This window comes from Coturnix japonica, chromosome 8 (genome assembly GCF_001577835.2).
Source record: "Coturnix japonica isolate 7356 chromosome 8, Coturnix japonica 2.1, whole genome shotgun sequence".
In the NCBI taxonomy this organism is placed as follows: Eukaryota; Metazoa; Chordata; class Aves; order Galliformes; family Phasianidae; genus Coturnix; species Coturnix japonica.
Genome location: NC_029523.1, coordinates 3976944 through 3996373, shown reverse-complemented (window position 1 = coordinate 3996373; position 19430 = coordinate 3976944). Strand labels below are relative to the sequence as shown.

The window sequence follows — 19430 nt, the reverse complement described above, 5'->3', positions numbered from 1 at the left end:
CTGTGAAAGTTTGCTTGGGACTCCTGGAAACATGATGACAGAATACTCTGCAGCTGAACTTTGTTCTCTATAATTTCTGTACCACTAGATGCCAAATTAACAGGTCTCGTGCTGCCTCAGATTTCCACGTATGATTCTCCAGTGCCTGGAGTTAACTTGCTGAGGTTGGCAGATGGGGGTGATCTAGGAATTTGGGGATGAATATTGCTCAGATGTGAGCCAAGCATGGAACGAAAGCACCTGTTTCTGGCAGGTCTGAAGGGAAGCAAACTGGACGTCGGGGAAGAAGCACATCTCTGAAGGAGAGGCAGCCAGTGAGGCCACAGAATGAGAGAGCAAACAGCCTGGACAATGAACGATCTCCGGACACCCGGCATCACTTACAGGTGTGAAAAATATTGCTTTTGATCCAACCACACAGTTTTTGTCTTTTCCATCTGTCCCCTGCAGTCCCTTTCCTTCTGGCCAAAGTGCTGTCCCTGCTGGAAAGTAACTGAACCCTGCAGCTCCAGGAAGGAGGGAATTTACTTCTTGGCTAATGTTGTACCTTCCATCCTGTCTGCTGGTTTTTGCCAGCTTGTTGCTTTGTCAGCCAGCCATAAACTAAAAACACTGGAATGGATTGTTGTCATGAGTAACAAACGGGGATGTATTGAGGAATTGCTCTTTTGAAATAAGGCAAATTGCAAGGATTTGCAAAGGAGACCGATTTATGCAAAGTATCTCTGTGCTGTGCTCTTTTTAACTGCAGGACTCTGTTAACTCCCTCCTTGATAAACACTTTTGCTGGCTTCTCTAAAACCAGAATTCCTTGAGTTACTGCTAGTTGGTATAAAGTGACTTTAAGAAGAGTGCATTGCAGAAAAAGCAAAGCTTTGAGGATTAGAACTGATACCTCCTACTATTCTGTTCTCTGTGTCTTTGTTTCCAGATCCCCAGGAAAACTGTGTATGACCAACTCAATCACATCCTGGTTTCTGATGACCAGCTGCCAGAAAACATTATTCTTGTCAATACTTCAGATTGGCAAGGACAGGTAAAGGCAGGAGACGTGTTATCAGTTCACTTTGGCTTTTCCTCCCTGGGAATGGACCGCTCTTGAGCTTTACCACTAAGCAAGTAGGCTCTGCTCCCTGGTTGGAAGAGCAGTGGTGGTGCTGCATACTGGGGTTTGGTGCCTTTAGACCAGTTTGATCAGGAGATGCTATGGATCTTATAAGGTTTTGCTGCTCAGATTTTCCCTGAAAAACTGTTTTCTTCTGTTCTATGAAATGCCATTTCTTTGGGTTAGCAGCACGCTGGGTGTGGCTGCACCCTTGCACTCAAGCATTTGTTTCTCAGCTATGGTAGGGTGGGACAAAGGAAGCTGAGAAGGCTGACTTGTGATATTCCTGGGCACAGGTGATGACCACAGGAGAAAATGCCTCAGCTCAGCAGTATTGCCTTACATGCATTCTTGTGATTCCTGGCTGGGGATGTGTTATCACATCTTTTCTTAGTGTGTGATACTTCTGTTCAGGAGAACTGAGCTCTGCTCTCTTATGCTGGCAACGTGGAGTCATTTGCAGTGGGTTTGGGTGGGTGGGTGGAAGTTTTGTTCTTTTCTGATCCTTAGTCTGAATCATAAATAAAATATATACAGAAGAGGCACATGAAAACTGTACTGGCTGACTGTGGGCTATAGAACTTAATACCAGGTTTTTGGAAGCACGTTGACTGATTTCATGTTCTGCTTTTGAAAGAATTGGGGTCTCAGTGTGTAAGAGATGAGAAATACCAGTTGAGATGCTGGTTGCAGCTGCTCTTTTCTTGGAGAAGTATTTTCCAGAGTTGGAAAGAAAGCTGTGTATGTTTCCTCCAGCTTTGCCTGTGATATCGGATGAGACAAAGATGGCATTGGCTGTGACATGTGGGTTAGTAGGGCAGAGTTTGAAAATGGGAGATAATTGCTGAGTCTCATCAATGTTATGTCCATGTGTGCTTGAGGTGTTCGTTAACTTGTTTTTCCTCTGAGCTGCATGGGATGAGAGCAGTCAGTCACAATGTGTATGTGTTGCCAGCGTCTTTGCTTTATATTTTTTAGTACTCGAGGTTAGGCAGAATATTGAATTTGTCAAGTCTTTTTAAATGAGACCACTGCATGTTCGGCTTCACAAACAGGTGAGTAAAGAACATGTGCTCTTATCCATTGCTGGCTGTTAGGCAAACAGCCTGCTGCTCCTGCCCTGCTGTCCTGGAGGCAGCATTAGCAAAAATGCCATCTCCTGGAGGTAGTGTTAGTGTTTGTCAAAGCTTTTCTTTCTCTAATACACAGGAGAAAAGTGTTTGGGAAGTAGCTGTCACCTGCATGCTGATCATGGGGAGAATGCCCACACTTTGTTGTAAGGATTCATAAGAGTGTGGGGAGATAAGACTTTCTTCTTGCAACAAACTGAAGGACCTTAATGTGTTCTGTTCTCTCCTTAGTACCTGTCAGATGTCTTACAAAAGCATACCTTGCCAGTGGTCTGTACGTGTTCCTCAGCTGATATTCAAGCAGCTTTCAGCACTATTGTCTCCAGGATACAGCGATAGTAAGTTATGCTTTTCTGCTTATTGAGTCTCCTGTAGAAAGGAGGGCTTGTGGTTCTCAGCACTAAAAGCCTCTCAGTTCCCGTGTCCCAGTGCTCAGGGAGTTTTCCATCTGATTCTGGAGCAATAATTTCCCCTTCCAATACTTCTCCTTAAATTACTCTCCTGAAGTCAGAGTAGTATGGTTCTTCAGTACTCACCAGCCCTGCAAGGTGTTGCTATTCCTCAATGTGTGGGGGGATACAGGTCTCCTTACACTGACAGCATTGATAATACAAGATCATTCTGTGGAGCCTGCCTCCAGTATCAGAGCTAATCAGTAAAGCACGCAAAGCTAACAGACTTTAAAGCAGTTCTGTTGTGTTGTTTTTTTTCCTCCCTGTACACTTTTAATTAATTCCCAGTTAACGTTCTCAATTTCCAGGCTGTGGCTGTGTTGTGACAACAACAGTAGGCACATCCCAACCTAGACTGTCAAGTCCAACCCTTTATAGACTACCTACATGTTTGAAAGGAGTCAGGAAGACCAATTAAGAAAGCACTGAGCGATGTTGCTTTTTATTGACAGCGCTGCTGATAATCATTGTGATATTGCCTTGTTTACTGAATGAGCTGTGTTCTACTGTAGTTATTAACCAATTCTTTTTTTAATTGTTCTGAAATAGTTGGTTGGAAACACAATTACGAATATGTTCCCTCTTCTTCTGTCCAGCTGTAACTGCAATTCTCAACCTCCAAGCCCAATTAAAATCGCAGTGGCCGGAGCCCAGAATTACCTCAGTGCTGTATTGAGGCTCTTTGTAGAGCAGCTGTCTCACAAAACCCCAGACTGGCTTGGCTACATGCGATTTTTGATCATCCCTCTAGGTAAATAAGGAACAACTTTTCTTCATAGAAAGATGAATGAGTTAAATGTGATGTGTTCCCTTAGCAGTAGTCCTCCTGAAGGCTTTGGCAAGGTGTATGGCTGTTAAATCAGAAGGATGTCATACCAGCATGGTATTGTTTGATGCTTGCATTGCGTGTGTGAGTGAATTTCATCTTTGCTCTTGATGTTGCAGTCTGCTTGTGAATGTTTTGCCTGAAGTAAGGGGCTGAGTCCTTTCTCCAGTATGGGCAGGCTCATGTATCTTTTTATCATGATGCAGTGAATGCACTGAATAATATTCTTTCTTGAAGGCCTTTCTGGCTGAAATCTGTGATTCGTTGGGCACTGTTTCCCCAAGCAGGAACTGTTGTGGTCTCTCTGAGGCTAACATAGAAAATGTTTCTGGTGGAGAAGTGGGAAGATGAAATATTTTTAAAGGCTTTGAAACTGCTGAGAGTTTAAATAATTCAAATTGCATGCATCTTCTGACCTTTCCTTCACATGCTGCTCTCCTCAGGTTCTTCCCTCAGTCTCCCAGCACCTTATCTCTGCCCTTGTAACAGCTCAACAAGCCTGCCTGGCTGGGAAGTAACCCAGCTTGCATCTCTTGTGTCCAGGGACAGACTGATAATAGCATTAGGGGTTTGTGGAGGGCAAAAATGTGAGGAATGCTGTAGCAAAGAGGCCATGGGGGACAGGCTTTCATTAATGCTTACAGGCAGGGGCATCTGGGCAGTGCTGTGATCATAGATGTATGAGGCCAGGAGCTGGGTTAGTCTGAGGCTTGTTTTGTGTAAGCAGGGCACTTGAGCTGCAAAGACAGCAGTGATGTTGGAAAGTGCTTTTCCCAGCACTACTTTTGGGTTTGGAAGCAGCTGCTGGCATTCCTGTAAGCACCAGAAGCTGCTGCCCAGCACCCCCTGCAGTAGGGATTTGGCTATTGAGATAGTGGTGAGAGTTGAAGTCAAGTGGAGAAGACAATACAAGAGCTAGATCCTTCTGTAAGAAAGGCATTTTGTGTCCAAAGGAATAGGAGAGAGAACCCTTTAAGCGGTAGAAACACACACGGAAAATGGTTTTTTACAGGCTTAACTTTGCTTTGAGTAGGATTCTGTGTGGCTGAGGGTTTTGGTCCTCGCATTCCTGTGACATTGCCTTCAAAGTGGAGTTTTCCATTTGCAGTTTTTAATGATCTGAAAATATTCCCTTCCTGATACACAAGGCTTAGGTAGTGCTTGGGGGACTTTGTTTTTTCTAGTCTTAAAACACTTGATAATTAAAGAAAAGAATAAAGCACTTGAAATTTATAATGCAATTGCTCCAGATCTGTGAATGCTTTTTATAATACTTCAAATATAGAAGCTTCTCTGGACCTTCCCCATAGGATCTACAGTATTTCCTGGTCGGGTGAGATGCTTATTTCTGGCAGCTCATTAAAGTGATTGAGGAGTAGCCTCTCTTTTCTGACAATTGAAAAAGCACCAAAGACTGGATGGTGACCAGGCCATGTATGTCTTAAAAGGAAAAAACTTTTGCTGTTCACAGCACCTTCAAAGTAGGATTGGGAAGGAGTTGGTTTTGGCTTTTTTTCCCTAAGATGGTTTGACCTTTTGAGTCCACAGCTCTGTGCTGCAATGACAGAAGAGCCAGCCTTGTAGTGGTTTAACACTGAGAACTCTGTACTGGGAGATTCAGTCATGCTTTGTGCTTCCAGTTCTATGGCCGAAAGGGCTTAGGGCAAGCAAAGACCTAATGCACTTGCCAGCATTCACTAGGGATTATCATCCTTGGACTCATCCTTTTATCTTTACATTACAATCTACTTATTGATTAGTGGCTATTTTGTTTCTCCACCAATTAAGCAAGGCTCCCTGAGTGGTGGTTCCTGGTTGCAGGTGATTTTCCCCTTCTCTGTATTGCAAAGCAGCAATGATGCATGAATGGCACTTGGAGGAAAGAGTCCATCTCATCCATCTATGGTGCCCACAGTGCAGCTGTGGGGAAGAAGAGCTGCTGGGAGAGTTGTAGGGGCCTCTGTGTCTCCCAAATCATTTATTTCCTCAGCAGTTTCCCAGTCCTGTTTGCCTTGGCCTTTTAAAGTTTAACTTGGTGGGGGGGAAGGGGAGGCATCACTGGAAGGTATCAGTGGTGTTGAAGCAGTCTCTCTGCTGGAAAGTCTGTTTGCATGCTCTTGTAGAGACAAGGTGGACTAAATTCTGCTGTTAAAATTGAGGCAACTTATATCTGGAGTGTCTAGTGTAGTTTGATTTTGGAATTGACTTCTTTACAGACAAAGAAAAAAAAAGTCACACCTGTATTCAGTGCCGGGGAGAACAACTGTCACATTTTCCTTTCTTTCTTAGGCTCTCATCCAGTGGCCAAGTATCTGGGGTCTGTAGATTATAGATACAACAACTTCTTCCAAGATGTAGCCTGGAGAGATCTGTTCAACAAACTTGAAGCACAGACCACTGGTAAGGACCATGTGTCTGTGTCTAGCCTGTGTGGGATAAAAGGCTTGAATGAGTAATTTTAGCAAAGGTCAAGTAAATACCAGAGGAAGCAGACAAATGTTTTTGTTCCTCTTTTTCCCTTCCTCTACCACATTCCCTTTTCAGATGCTGACCTTTGTGTGTCCTCCGCTTGGTGGTTTGCAAACAGCCGTTGGCTCCAAGACACTGGGTGCCTGAGTCATGCTGTTTGTACCTAGCCCTCAGCTTTGTTCTTTGATGTGGAGATCTCACTACCAAGTTCTGCACTTCCTGTGGCTCTTCAGAAACTGTCCAGCCTGAAACATTTGGCAAACTGTAAACTTTGGGAAGGCTGACTTCTGTTTGGTGCATGGGAGGACAATGCTGGCACTTCTGAAGCTTGCTGGCAGGATCCTTCTAATTAAAAAAGCATTTTGTTCCTCACCAGTCTTATTACATGTGAGAACTGCCCTGGGTCAGATCAACAAGTTCCTGCTCTGATCTGAATCTGTTCTAGGCCAGGATAAAACCTTACTGTTTGTAATAGTATTTATTTGCATAAATATGAATGCTAACAGTTTTTCCATCTGTTCCTCCAAGAACAGAAAGAAACAGGAGAGGAGGGTTTGCACCTTTCATTTAGGGCTGTTTGAAGGCTTGAGATCTGATCACTGAGGGGTGATGCTATGGAGGCGTATCCCCCACAGCAATTTCATGAGCAGGAAAAATGCTTTGGGGCTTTTGGAGCACTTGGAGGAGTGGAAGGTTGCAGTGTTGGCATTGCAGAGGGTGTCAGAGGCTCCCTAGGGAGCAGGATGTTCACGGAAGTCCTCCAGCGGTGAGAAGGGAGAGAAGCATCTTTACAAGGGGTTATTCAGAGCTTTTCCCAGCAAGTGGGAATTTGGCTGGATAAGGCCCTGGGCAGACTGTTGTAGAGGTGAAGCCAGCCCCCCCTGGAGCTGGAGGCTGGACTAGAGACCTCCATGTGCACCCAGCCATCGGTTTTTATTGATTCTTAACTCATGGAAGAAGAAACATCCAGAACAGGTTTCTTCTTATGTCCTGAAAATAGAGACAAATGACAATAGAAATTAGACTGTTGTGTCTGGCTTTTAGGGTTGTGTCACTAATTACAGAGATCCAGCTCAAAAGTTGTGTAAGTTCTCTGTAGATTGTATGCTGCAGCCATTACTTACGTGCCTACATAGTTTGAGCAAAATACAGCATCACTTTTCTTGCCATCTTGGCCTTGTAGATTCTCATCTGTACAGTGAGAACTGCACTGAAACTGTGAAACTGCATGTGATGGTGTAGGAAGATCTGGCCAACAATGACAGCTCTTCATGGTTCCCTGTTCAAATAACTGTCAAAAGAACTCTGGGTAAAAATGCCCATTAAGACACAGAAGTGTTGGGTGAAGGCAGCTTGCTTTTGCTTGATTTCACAATTGAGACTCTCTTCCTGGAGCAAAAGAATGGGGAAGGCATTTGGGAAACACCTTCCTGTTGACTGGAATCAAACACTCGCTGCTACAGAAGTGCTCTTTGTGCTCTTCCTGTCCTTGTATGGCTCTTGGTCTTTCCGATGAGCTCAGCGTGACTTTGTTGAGCTCACAAGGAAATCAGGAAACTTAAATGCTGGTGTGAGCACAGCAGGTACCGGGGGCTCTGGGAGAGGATGCCAAGCACTTTCTTTGGCAGATACATGCAGTCAAGATATGTAGCAATGTCTAAAGTTGACTGAGCAGGCACACAAAGAAAAGCGATTTTAACAAGTATAACTGATATTTCAATAATGAATGCTGTGCCCAGATGCCTGTATATGTAGTGTACCTTCCTTATGTTTGTACTTGGGTACTCTTGGAGGATGTTTCCTTTTTTTTGTAGATAGCTTTCCAGTGTTCAGGAATGGGGCTGCACAGCTTGCTTTGGAAGACGCGGTTTGATTGCAGGTAGCTGGGTACCAGCAGCTGCTTGGCTGAGCAAATGGAGGGTAGCGCTGGTGATGGTCTGAGAAGTCACTTCATTGATTTTTCTCCTTTCTGTTGCAGTTACAGAAACGCTTGATGTTGTCTCCCGAATAACACAGTACATAGCAGGGGCAAACTGTGCGCACCAGTTGCCCATTGCCGAAGCAATGCTGACGTACAAGCAGAAAAGGTATGTTATAAATGTAATGCTGGCTTTCCAGAAGGGCTGTCACGATGGAGGTGGAGTGCTTTTCTTGTCTTGTGTACTCACAGTTTTAGAATCACCCCAAACCGCAGATATCTTGTGAGCCCCATCTTATCCTGCATGCAGTCCCGTGTTGCACTTAGATAACAGCAAGTCTGCCACAGTGTGGTTACTTCATACAGTGATTTCTTTGGAGACCTGGGACTTTGGGGGCAGTCAGGCTGTGGCATTCCTTACCAGGTTTTATTTCAACTTCTTTGATAAGCAGCCTGTCTGAGGGAGGACTGGGGTCTAAAAAGAAGATTCAGAAGTATTTAGACCCTCATACAGCCATTGTCTGTGAGCGGTTTATCACTGCAGGAGAAATGCATTATTTCTGCTGCACAGTGGAGAATAATAAATTCAAATTCATACAAACCACATGTAGGCAAACACCTACATGAAATGATTTTACTCCATTTAGGATGAGCAATCCTCCTGTGGGGCGAGGATGGTCTTAATTCCCAGCTACCCCTCCTACATTCAATCTGATTGCTATCACTGGCGCTTTGTTTGCTTTCAAACAGGGAAGAATTAAAACTGTGGGTGGTTACATAGTTCTTCTTGTCTTGGAAATGCTCACTGCTGTTTGGAATTGCTTTTCCATTGGTCTTTTATACATTACTTTGCAGAAAAGGTTCAGTAAAGTTTAGCTCTTTCATAATGCTTTTCTAAAGGAAAATGAGACCAAGGCAGACTTGTGGCATAGCCCACAGTCTTTCAGTTTCTCTTTCCACTTTGAAACGACTTACACCTACAGCTAAGCAGCACATGGGTAAACTGAAGGATGAACCGTGGGGCAATGGGCTGTTGTCTCCTTGTGGCTGTTTTTAGAACTGCAGCTCTTAGTGGTCTTTTTTTTTCATAGCACTATCTAAATGAATGCATCACTTTGTTGTAAGTATAATAACATCTTTATCTCTTTCTTTGGTTGCTTTCTGAAAAGGAAAAAGAGCTTTCATTTTGATTTTACTCTAAGGTATCAGTTCCTTTTAGGTTCCCTCTCCCATTTCCTGTCTCCTTTCCACTCTTGAGCTGGTCTTTTGTGCCTTGTTTAACAGTTTGTGCAAGTCTGGGATGCTCAATATGTGCTTAAGGTTATATTCTGCTCGCTGCTTTGAAACTATGGCACTTGCTGGCAGAATGCACTACTAAAAACTGCTCTGCCTTTGGGCCATGCGTATGGGTTGCTGGGGCTTAGGCTGAAAGGAATGAGGGAGCTATGGAGGGAGTAGCGTTGAGCAGTAGGTGTCTGTCTTCCCTGCTTCCTAGTCAATCCTTGCTGTTTGGTTGCAGTGTCAGAAGGTGCAGTGTAGCTCCAGAGGGATTGGGACTGAGCAGACTTTCAGTTTCTCAGCTGCTCAAACCAGAGTGCTCTAGGTGGTGCTCAGTGGCTCAGGGCATGTTTCAGACCCCTGGTTTTGGAGTTGAGCTGCTCTGAGTCTCAGCTGTGCTGTGTCTGAGTGCAGACCAATGACTTTTCTCCCCGTAATCAGAAAGTTGTGGACTAGTGTCTTACTGGCAGGCTATCACATGGGACTTCCCTGAGCCTAAGAGGAGATAGAATGGATGCTAGTGGTGCAAACTGTGCTCTGTGAGCTGCCCACAAGAACCCCCTGTTTCAAACTATACACTTATTGGACATGGCTTATTTTGACCTTGGTTCATAAAGTTACTGTAGCTCCGTCTCCCTCAAAGCTGGAGATGAATGGCTTCTCCAAGGCCAGCTTTCAAGGCAATGCTTAGTGTATGGGCAGCAGCACTACCTACAAATTCATTGCAAGACAAATCTCCCTGTATCCTAGTATTTGCTCTGTTAAACAAGCCCGAGATGCAAGGAAAGCCAAGCCAGCTAGCCAGTCCTTAGGACATAGCTGTATGTGATGAGCTGCTTTGTAACTTTATTGCTAGCTGTCCCTTATTTGACTGACCTCCACTGTCCTTCCCATCTCCTTGTTCTGTTTGTCATGCCGAAAAGTTGGCGCATGTACTGCCTGTGGTGGACTGCGAATGGTGCAAAAGCTTTGTCCTATTCTTTTGGAGCATCTGCTGACCTTACCTGGAGAGGGCTGGGAATGGGGAGAGGGTGTTCAGGAAGAAAATCTTTGCCATTCCAACTCAGCTGCGTTACAGTGGGTGACCGGTATTTTCTCTGCACACTGGGAGAACTAAAGGGTACTGAATTGTCAAGAAACACTGCGGTCCAGGCAACGACTGGGAGCCGAGGCCCTGCTGCCAGAGGTGGGCCTCTCACTAGGAGGGATGCATCATCAATGTTGTTATCTCTCTGCATTGCATTCTTGAAAGAAACGCCACAGTGTTAGGGATCTGTCAGCAGCCACTCGCTCCCAGCACAGTTGGATTGCTGATCAGCTCGGCACACCTGGGCTGGTGTCAGCCACTGCAATCCAGCATCCAGCACAGCTCATGCCACGTGGCTTCTGGATAGCCCTTGCATGAACCTGGGAAGCATCCTGGCTAATGGAAATGGTGCGTTGCTTGCTGGTAGGGAAGGGGCTGAGTCATTCACTAAAAGTTTTAAGAGAACTTCCACAGCTCTTGCTCTTTGGAGCACAAGAAAGTGCCTTGTGTTAGTGAAGACGAACCTGGTCCCACCTCGCTCCTTGCTGCCTGCTCCTCCTCATGCAGCCAGTGGAAATCTTTACCTGCACCCCTTGCCTGATGGAGCAGTGTGGAAGAGGAATGAATCAAAGCTCAAGAAACACAATGGAAATCCTGCTTGCATACAGCCAGTCTGCTGTGGGAACATGAAGAGCACTGTAGGAGTCTTAATGGGAAGCAGAGGGGTCACTCATGCAATGTCACTGGGGCCTGGAGTCCTTTCGTCCCTTTGCTTCATTTCAGCTCTGGAGACTTGGTGAAACTTGTGAACAAAATGTTAAAAGCCTAACAACTGGTGTAACTGTTCTTAGTGATTATTCAGATGCTTTTACTGTGATATTAGCTTGCTTTCAGGCATACTTTGTCCTAGAAGTGAGAGAGATTATGTCTTCTTTTTGTCAGGTAGATTGACTCCTGGTGATGTACCTTCTCATTTCTAAGAGCCTTAAAGTATCTAACTCTGCCTGTGTGTCTTTGTTCAATCTGAATCATTTCTTTCGGTGGGAACATGCAAATCTGTTCCTGGATAGGAACCATTGATTGCAGGTGAAAGGATTATACCCAGTCAAAAGCAATGATTTGACAACCACCCATTACAGATGAAGAAGATTTTCTTTCTAGCCTCTCTGCATGGGTTTAGGATTTATTACTCCTAAGAAATACAGATGAAGTATCCAAAACTACAGTTGAAAATATCACAGACCAGGGTCAGGTCTGGCTTTGCATTAAAGGTGGATATGCATGCGTGTGGTTGGAGGAGTAGAAGAGGTACTGACTAAGGTGAGAGGATTCCGGATGAATGTTTTGGGATCCCAAAGGACAAGAAATAGGAAAGAGCAAAAAAAGAGAAAGTGAAGAAGCACAATCATCTCCTTTGGTCTACATGAAGAGCAGCTGTTCCGATGGGCTGTATTTTCAGAGCTGTATGTGCAAGATCAGAGTTCCCAGAGGGTGTGACAGGAGTAGCCCAACTGAAACCCACATGGATTGCTTGGGACTGCCTGTGTGTCACTGTGAGCTGTGTAAGTGGTGGCTGAAGCAAGTGATTTATTGCAGAGTAGCCCCTCTACTCTCCTCGGTGAGACAGAGCTCCCTGGGGAAACATGAACAAGTTATCTGCTGGATTTGGGCAAGGTTTGCTTCAGAAGAGCTTGGAGCAAAGCCACGCAGTAGCTGTGAGATGAGCGAGCTATGACTGTGCTTCCCTTGTGTGATGAGCAGGACTCGGTGCTGCCTGATTTACAGCCTGTTGAGCTGAAGGAAGGGTGAGAGAAAGCTGGGCTTCTCTCAGCATCAGTCTAGGTTTCTTCTTTCCCTTGACAAAAGTGGAGCTGCAAGTCTTGTGCTCTGAAGAGATTTTTCTCTGCTGGGCTTCATCTCCTCTGAATGTCAGGGTGTGCTCTGCAGCCCCCATGCCTCTGTCTGCAGCACCCGAGGGAAGCAGTGGCTCTGCAGCCCTCCCAGCCCACTTGGATGCTCCCCTCTTGTCTTTGTGGATTCTCTTTGGTTTCTGTCAGGTCTGACTGTGGCCTGTTGTCTTCACTCTCTGGCCTCTGAACCCTGGGTGGGATCAGAGCAGGAGCAGTAACGTTCTTCCAGCTTCCAGAATGTACGTAGCGTTGTCTTCAGGTGTCTCCGAGCCATGGTGTGCATTCTGTTGGGTCTGGTTTAGCTGTTTGCCGTTCTCAAGCTGGTGTCCTGATCCAATATGCTCCATTTCTTGTGCAAGCTCCTGATGGTGGGGAACGTGCATCCGTGTGAGTGTGTGTGCGTGAGTCCCTGCAGTGCTGTACCAATAACCACGTGTCACGGCTTGTAACCCCGTGGCAGGCTAACTGCTTTAGCGATGCTGGGATGTGCAAGGTATGGCACATGGCTCCAAAGGTGGGACGTGTGACGGCTGTGCGCGCAGAGCACTTCAGGTCCTAGTAAGTAACGCGCAGTTCTTGGTGTTGTTGTGGCCCAGATCCATCTCCTTGCAGCAGGAGGCTGCGTGTCTGTACTGCCATAAAGCATGTTTCTCTGTGAAGCGGGAGGGAGGAGGAGACCCTCCCTTTGGAGATGGGCTGTAAGCTGTGTGCTCCTCCCTGCCCATGCAGATCTAAGCGTGCTGGCAGGGGGCCTTGAGAGGAGACACTGGACTGGCGCTTGCATACTGTCCATCCCTGCTGCATGCTTGAATGCAACGTATAAAGTGAGTATTGTGCCCAGCGTGGGAGCAAGCTATTAACAGCTCTTTTCTCTTTGCCTTTAGCCCTGATGAGGAATCTTCGCAGAAGTTCATTCCCTTCGTTGGGGTGAGTGTATTTTAGTGCCACAGGGTTAAAACAGTTCCCTGGTTCCTGGGGTGCAGCGGGAGCAGTGTGTGCTCTAAAGGCAGAGGGTTGGCATGAGCACCTAGTGGTGGGATACAACTGCCTTGTGTGTAAGCAAGCCTTTAGGACCTCTCAAAATTGCTGGGTGTTTCACTTTCCAAGCAGCCAGCTCCAGGCTTATGTGCCTGCCAGCACTGAGCAAGCACCATAGCCTGCAGTTACCTACTTCAGTACAAAGAAGAAAGCGTGCTGCCAAAATGCCCTGCCCCATGGCCTGTCTTTACTTCAGACCAAAGCACCTGTTTGGTGCAGAGTGACTGCTGGGCCATGTGCAGGGGATGGGGTGTATTCCTGGAAACCCAACCTCAGGTTCCTATGCTGAGTGTTACCCTGTGTGGCCAGTGTGGCCAAATGTACTGTTCCACTGTCAGTTCTATGAATGCTTGTCACAAATGGTTTCCTGCCCTCTAAATGCTCCATCTGCTCCTGGGAAAAGGACAGTATGTCCCACTGGGCAGATCACATATCCCACTGTTAGGTTTGCCTAAGGCAGTAGCTATTTAATGTAGTTTATCATGTGAATATGCAGTTGGGATGGTAGTCCCTGCCTTGTCCTTCTTGCTTTTACCTTTAAAGTGCAGGGTATCTAGGCAGGGTGTGTTTGTGCTCCTGTTGGTGTGTTTTGTGCACCATGTGCTTTGCCTTCAATAGATTCCCTCCCCTTCTTTGATGCTCTTCATTAAGTTTTAGGCACTGAGTCATTTTCTTGTAGCCCAAGGGGGGTATCCCTTGACTGTTCTTCAGCTGCCATGTCCTCTTCCACAGCTCTTGCCTCTTCCCTGTAGCTCCCTTTCCTTGCATGCTGGTTACCTTGTTCAACCTTCTCTGTGTTAAGCTGACTGGTGTGTGTTCCCGTTTGTATCCCCATCAATGCGTCAGAGCTAATCTGAAATCCCAAGGAGTTTAAAGAGTTGATCCAGTCCTGCACTCAGGCTGACCTTGCTTTCATTTTCACTCTGTCTCATTGCAGTGCAGATCTCTCCGCAGTGCTCCTGTGGTGATGACAATATACCTTTATTTGTGGAGGGAAATATACCTTCTCTGCTAAAGCAGAGGCACGTCTTCTCAGTTTGCTTCCTGCTGATGAGTTTTGATGTGATACTGTACATACCTTGTGGCTGCTGGGCAAGAACTGCTGTCATGAAACAGCTCTTTCCCCACCCCAGTAACAGGAAAGGCTCAGAAGTGCTGTAAGGCTCCTGGGCCCATCTTGCTGTGCTGTTAGGCTCTGCAGAGCTTTTCTCTGGCACTGATTTAGTTCAACACTGTTATGTGCAAGCAAATGGGATTCAGAGGGTTTGTCTGGCTGCTCCTTAAATGAACATTAACCTTACATTAGCAACGCTTTTCCAGTCTGGATTTGACTGTGTGGAAGAGAAAGAGTGAAATGTCTATGGTGTGCATAATGCTGCCACCTTCCCCCAAATGTGCCTTGAACATACCAGTTGACTTTCCATGTTGGCTGGTGGAGAGGGTCAGGTCAGTGCTGTTTATTTCTGCCTCTGATGTACTCCTGACATTGGGGCTGTTGGCTGAAGACGAAGGGAGGTTTGGGACTCCTAATGTTGCTCAGACTCTGGTTTCCAGACTGCAAAATCTGAAAGCCTGCAGCTGGTTTGGCTGTGCTGCATGGCTGGGCTCTGAGAGGTGAGAGCAGAGCCTTGTGAAGGGCTGACTGCACACCCAGACCAAGGTTGTGACACTGCGTCGTCCTGCATTGTGCCAGCAGCCAGGTGCTGGGAGAGTTAACAGGATGCACATCCTTCCTGCAGGGAAAGGAGGCTGGCTGCATCGTTTTTGGATGGAGGCTTTAGTGAAAGGGCAGCAGACCCAAGCCCCTTCCTGAATGAAGGGAAGGCATTTAGCCTCGTCTTGCTCCCCTGTGTCTGACCTTGAGCAGCATCAGTCAGCCAACAGAAGGGAAAAGGCCAAAAGAGATTTCCTTTCTGGCTTGCAGATCGTGGTGGTTGCAGGCAGTTTTCTGTATTCCTTGTTCTGTCTCTAACTCTAATGCCTCATCTCTTCTTGTTTCCGGTTCCTTAGAGTCTATGAAACATCCTCTTGGCATTTAACACATGTAGCACAAGTGGCTGTTGACTCCAGAGCCTGATTTGTTCCTCTTCAAACAAAAGTTGGCCAGACTGAACTGCAGGCCCCACTAAGAGCCCCAGTTCCATCTCCCAGTCCACTCCAACACACACGCTGCTGCATTCCAGGTGGCTTTATCTTATTTGCCAGATACTTCTCTTGGCTGGAGATTAGAAAACTCCAATCAGAATCCGTACTTTGGTGCTTTTGTGGTTTCCTAACATAACCCAGTTCTGGTGCAACCTGGAAGTGGCTGTGCTTGTGTGGTGGGAGCAATCCTAGCATCAGAGCAATGCTAAAAGGATGCTTGTATTCCTTTGTCCTCTCTGCCCTCTTCCCACAGGAGACATGGGCAGGCCTTATAGGTGACGTGGTTTAGGGCTGACCTTGGGCTAGTCAGAGCTGTGCAAGTCTGTAGCAGCTTGGTAGGGCCTATGCTTTCTTTTGGACAAGTAAGGGAAGGGATATGAGCTGTCTACCCATATGGACATGGCTGGGACCTGCCTGGCCCTTACAAGACTCCACTTTTTACCATGCTTTTACACTGCTTTGACTGTAGGGACAGTGCCACAGGTAGCTGTAGGGTTGGACTGACTTTGGGAGATGAAGGGTTCCCCAAGTTCATGGGATTCCCGTTTCAGAGTTGTCCTCTTTGGTCTTCCCTTTCTAGGTGGTGAAGGTTGGAATAGTGGAACAATCTTCTGCGACGTCAGGTAACAAGCATCTCATATGTGTTTCTGGTGTCACACAGATTGCGGGAGGCTGATTTCACAGGCTGGAAAGACTTGTTTGTTGCTCATATCTTGAGGTTTTCATAAGGATAAATCGCTTTTGTTAGCTCTTAGTTCTGTTGCATTTAACTCGGAATGGCTGTCCTCTCTATTTCAAGAAGCCCTTTTTCTTGGTATTTTTCAAGGAGCTTCAGGCTAGTTGAAATTCTCACACCCTCATCTAGGGAACTTCCACTCATGTGAGCAAACACCCATTTCTCCCATGTGTATGTCATATGGATTCAGCACTAGGGTTACTTGAGGTTTGCTACTCCCAACTGGAGAGTCAGCTCCATTCCCTAACAAATTCCATCTCAAACACGTGCCCAACACTGGGATCTCCAAGACAGGCAGCAGTTTACCAATCCAACAGCAAATTTTAGCCCAGATGTTTTAATGTGGGAGTGAAGAGCTCATTTATACATGTTTACACCTGATATTTTTCAGTGTAAACTTTTTTTCCTCCTTCACAAACTACTAATCTGGGAACCTGGGACCAAATGCTGAGAGAGAAGATGCCAAGGGGGAGCCCAGAGCATTGTGAATGTCTCTGCCTCTCACCCAGACATAGGCAGTCCCACGCTGTAGGTGTGGAGCAGTCACAAGTGATGTGCTAGCTGATCTTTGGGTTACATCTGAACAAAGCCAACACAGAGATGTGTACAGCAGGAGCGTGGGTAAAGATACCGAGCTATCCCAGTGTGCACGTGCTGGGCTGTGAGACAACCCCAGACAAACAGTTTGGCTTTCTCTCTGCAAGGTGACTCTGACGACGCAGCTCCCTCAAGCTCCAGTGTCCTTTCTTCTACCCCACCTTCTGTATCTCCTGCTGTGAAAGAAGCCTCCCCCACACCACCTTCCTCACCGTCTGTTACAGGCAGCTTCTCATCCTCAAGGTAAAACATGTTTTGTCTCATACACCTCCCTTGTCTGTGTCACCACACATCCAGGAAGGAGGAAAAGCTCCAGAAGTAAAGCCTGTAGTTCTGCCTTCTTCCTTCTCTGCAAACATTTGAATGTGTCACCCCTTTTGCCTCTGGTCCTTGTTGGCCCTGGGGTGGTTGAGGAGAGTAATGGGGATCTTACACCTGATAGAAACATTTCTCAAGGGCAGATAGATTCAACGAGAAGGGGCAGCTTTTGTTTCTGATGGCCCGGTAGAAACCATCAATCTGTGGCAACCTGTTTTGAGAAGGTTTGTGTTTCCCATCTTCTGGAAATTTCACTTTGAGACTGAATTCTGCTGGGGAGTTACGTAGCCAAATAAAATACTGACCCTAATCCCCAGATACCTGTTCTGCAGCTGGCTTAATCCCTCCGTGTTGTTACAGAATGTTTATAAGGACCAAGAAACTGTAAAGTCAGAGTGACTCACTGGGAAGAGCAGGCTTTGTGTCTGTGGTGTGGGATAGTTGTAAGGTGGCAGAATGGAAATGCAAACTGTCTGAGGGCATATCTGAATGGCAAGGAGAAAGCATATGTAGGCAATGTGAAGTTCTGACTTAGTTGAAATGTGTAGACCTAAAGGGAGGAAACCAGTGGATTACCAGTAAGGAATTGCCCCGGTGCCCTCATTTTATTGCAACACAAAATGTTGGTGAAGGAAAGGGCCTTCTGCACACTGCAGGAAGGTGCGCTGGGACCACGTTTGCCTCTGCTACTTCTGTAGCAGCAGGATCAGCAGTTCAGAGAGGGGTTAGGCAAATTCATGGATAGCAGATGTGTGAATAGATACCAGAGGATGATGCAGGGATGGTCCCCACTGACATCCTTAGTCCCGTGATCGTCAGACTGAGGAAGTCAGAGAGTGCTCTGCAATTAGAGACTGCTCTTTGTAAATGACGTCTCCTACTGTCCCTTTCCTCCTTATCCCCAAGAACCCTGTGGGGCCCCTTTCAATCCACTTTTAGAAATCAGAGGTTAAAGTTTCCTTTTAGCAAAAGGAACTGGAAACGTGGAAGCAGATTAGCAGATGCCCAGTGGATAGAAGGTGCCAGTGGGTTCAGCCTGCCCCAGGAGCCCACTTACCAAATCCTTTCTGTTGGTCCCTGGGAGAGCCTTCCTTGCCCAGAGAGACCCAGCAGCAGCTGCTTGGAGCTGCTGGGGATGTGCAGACTCCAGAGGGCAGAACTGACATCCCCTGCAGAAGATCCACGTGGGCTTTTTAAACGGGGAAGTGGTTTGGGAACCTGTACCCCCAGGAGCGCAGGCTGTTAAGAGGAAGTTTAGGTTCAACGTGATTTCATCTCTGCTGATCTGCATGTGACGGCACAGGAGGTGGAGGATGATCCAAACTTGAAAGATTGAGCCACTTGTTTAGCCAAGGATAGAACTGAAGGTCGTGTCTGGGAGCAGCTTTACAACTGGGGTGAGAAATGTGCTGTGAAAAGTCCTTAAAACAATCTCAGTTCTGAAGCTGTATTTAGAAAGCAAACCCTGGTTTTGGTGGTCCTGGATGAACTGTATTGCTGTCCGGCTTCAGCTGAGTGACTGACAAAGAAATGAGTTTCAGAGAAGACCAACGGTGGTCCGTCCTTATTTTACATGAGTTTCTGATTACACACGTGATGTAGAGGAATGCTTGTTTCATTCAAGAGCACCAATTAATCTTTTAAACAATTACCAATTCTCAAATTAAACCCTGTTAAATATAATTAGTCAGCAGAGTGACAGATCAGTTTTTGTTCAACACTATGTTTGTGTAGGAAGAAGTACCAGGGGTTGGTTCGTGAGAGGAAGGGGCAGGTGGGAGAGGGGGGTGGAATTTCCCAGGTTGCTCATCTTCCCTTTTCTGGCCTTAGAAAGGCTGACGGTGTGTTTTGGTGACACGTCTGCTACCACATGATGCGCGGGAGTTTTCAATAGCACATCATGTCCTGAAATCTGCCATTGTTTAGCAAATATCACAGGGCTTGTGAAGCATTTACCCAGCACAGGAATTCCCCAGCCAGCAGCAGGGCTGTGGAGCAGATTGCCCCGTGCCCTAAGAGGGGCCTGGGGAGAGCAGGGATCCTGTGTGACCTGGTGGAGCATTTGGACAGAAAGGATGGAAGGAAGCTGGTGACAGGAGCAGATCAGGGATGTAGGAGTTGGAAGCAATTCAGACAAAGATGGTTTTGGCAGTGCTGTGCCTGGCTTATCAGTGCTTGGGAGACAGCAGCCAGCAGGTGCTTACAGCCTCTCATCCCCTCTTGAAGACTGGAATTGACCCTGGGCTGCCTCAGAGGTCAGGTTTGCTTGCTGGGTCACTGCACTCTGTGTTGGGAAGTGGTTTGTCTGATCCCTTCCCCGCTGCTTAACTCCCTGTCTGTGCAGAAGGTCAGCTCGTTCCAGCTCATTGCAGTGCTGTGCTGCCAAGCTGCTACCACCCTGTAATGTGACCCAGGCCGTATCACTCAGTGATGACTTCTGGCATGCTTGTGACTTGTGGACCGCACCAAGAAGTGTTGCTG

At 46.6% G+C, this 19430-nt stretch overlaps 1 protein-coding gene across 10 annotated transcripts in view; it reads left to right on the top strand.

Annotated features, from left to right (window-relative positions):
* Nucleotides 1-19430, top strand: part of PACS2 (phosphofurin acidic cluster sorting protein 2) — a 57964-nt gene that overhangs the window by 35597 nt on the left and 2937 nt on the right. For 6 of the 10 annotated variants that reach the window (XM_032446287.1, XM_032446289.1, XM_032446288.1 and 3 more), the window contains 10 exons: nt 254-386; nt 932-1036; nt 2467-2573; nt 3284-3438; nt 5803-5913; nt 7961-8069; nt 9070-9102; nt 13000-13042; nt 15879-15921; nt 16739-16874. In XM_032446287.1, coding sequence (XP_032302178.1) covers nt 254-386; nt 932-1036; nt 2467-2573; nt 3284-3438; nt 5803-5913; nt 7961-8069; nt 9070-9102; nt 13000-13042; nt 15879-15921; nt 16739-16874 — 975 coding nt within the window. The remainder of the gene's footprint in view (nt 1-253; nt 387-931; nt 1037-2466; nt 2574-3283; nt 3439-5802; nt 5914-7960; nt 8070-9069; nt 9103-12999; nt 13043-15878; nt 15922-16738; nt 16875-19430) is intronic. The other 4 variants (XM_015869422.2, XM_015869421.2, XM_015869420.2 and 1 more) reach the window with 2 other exon arrangements.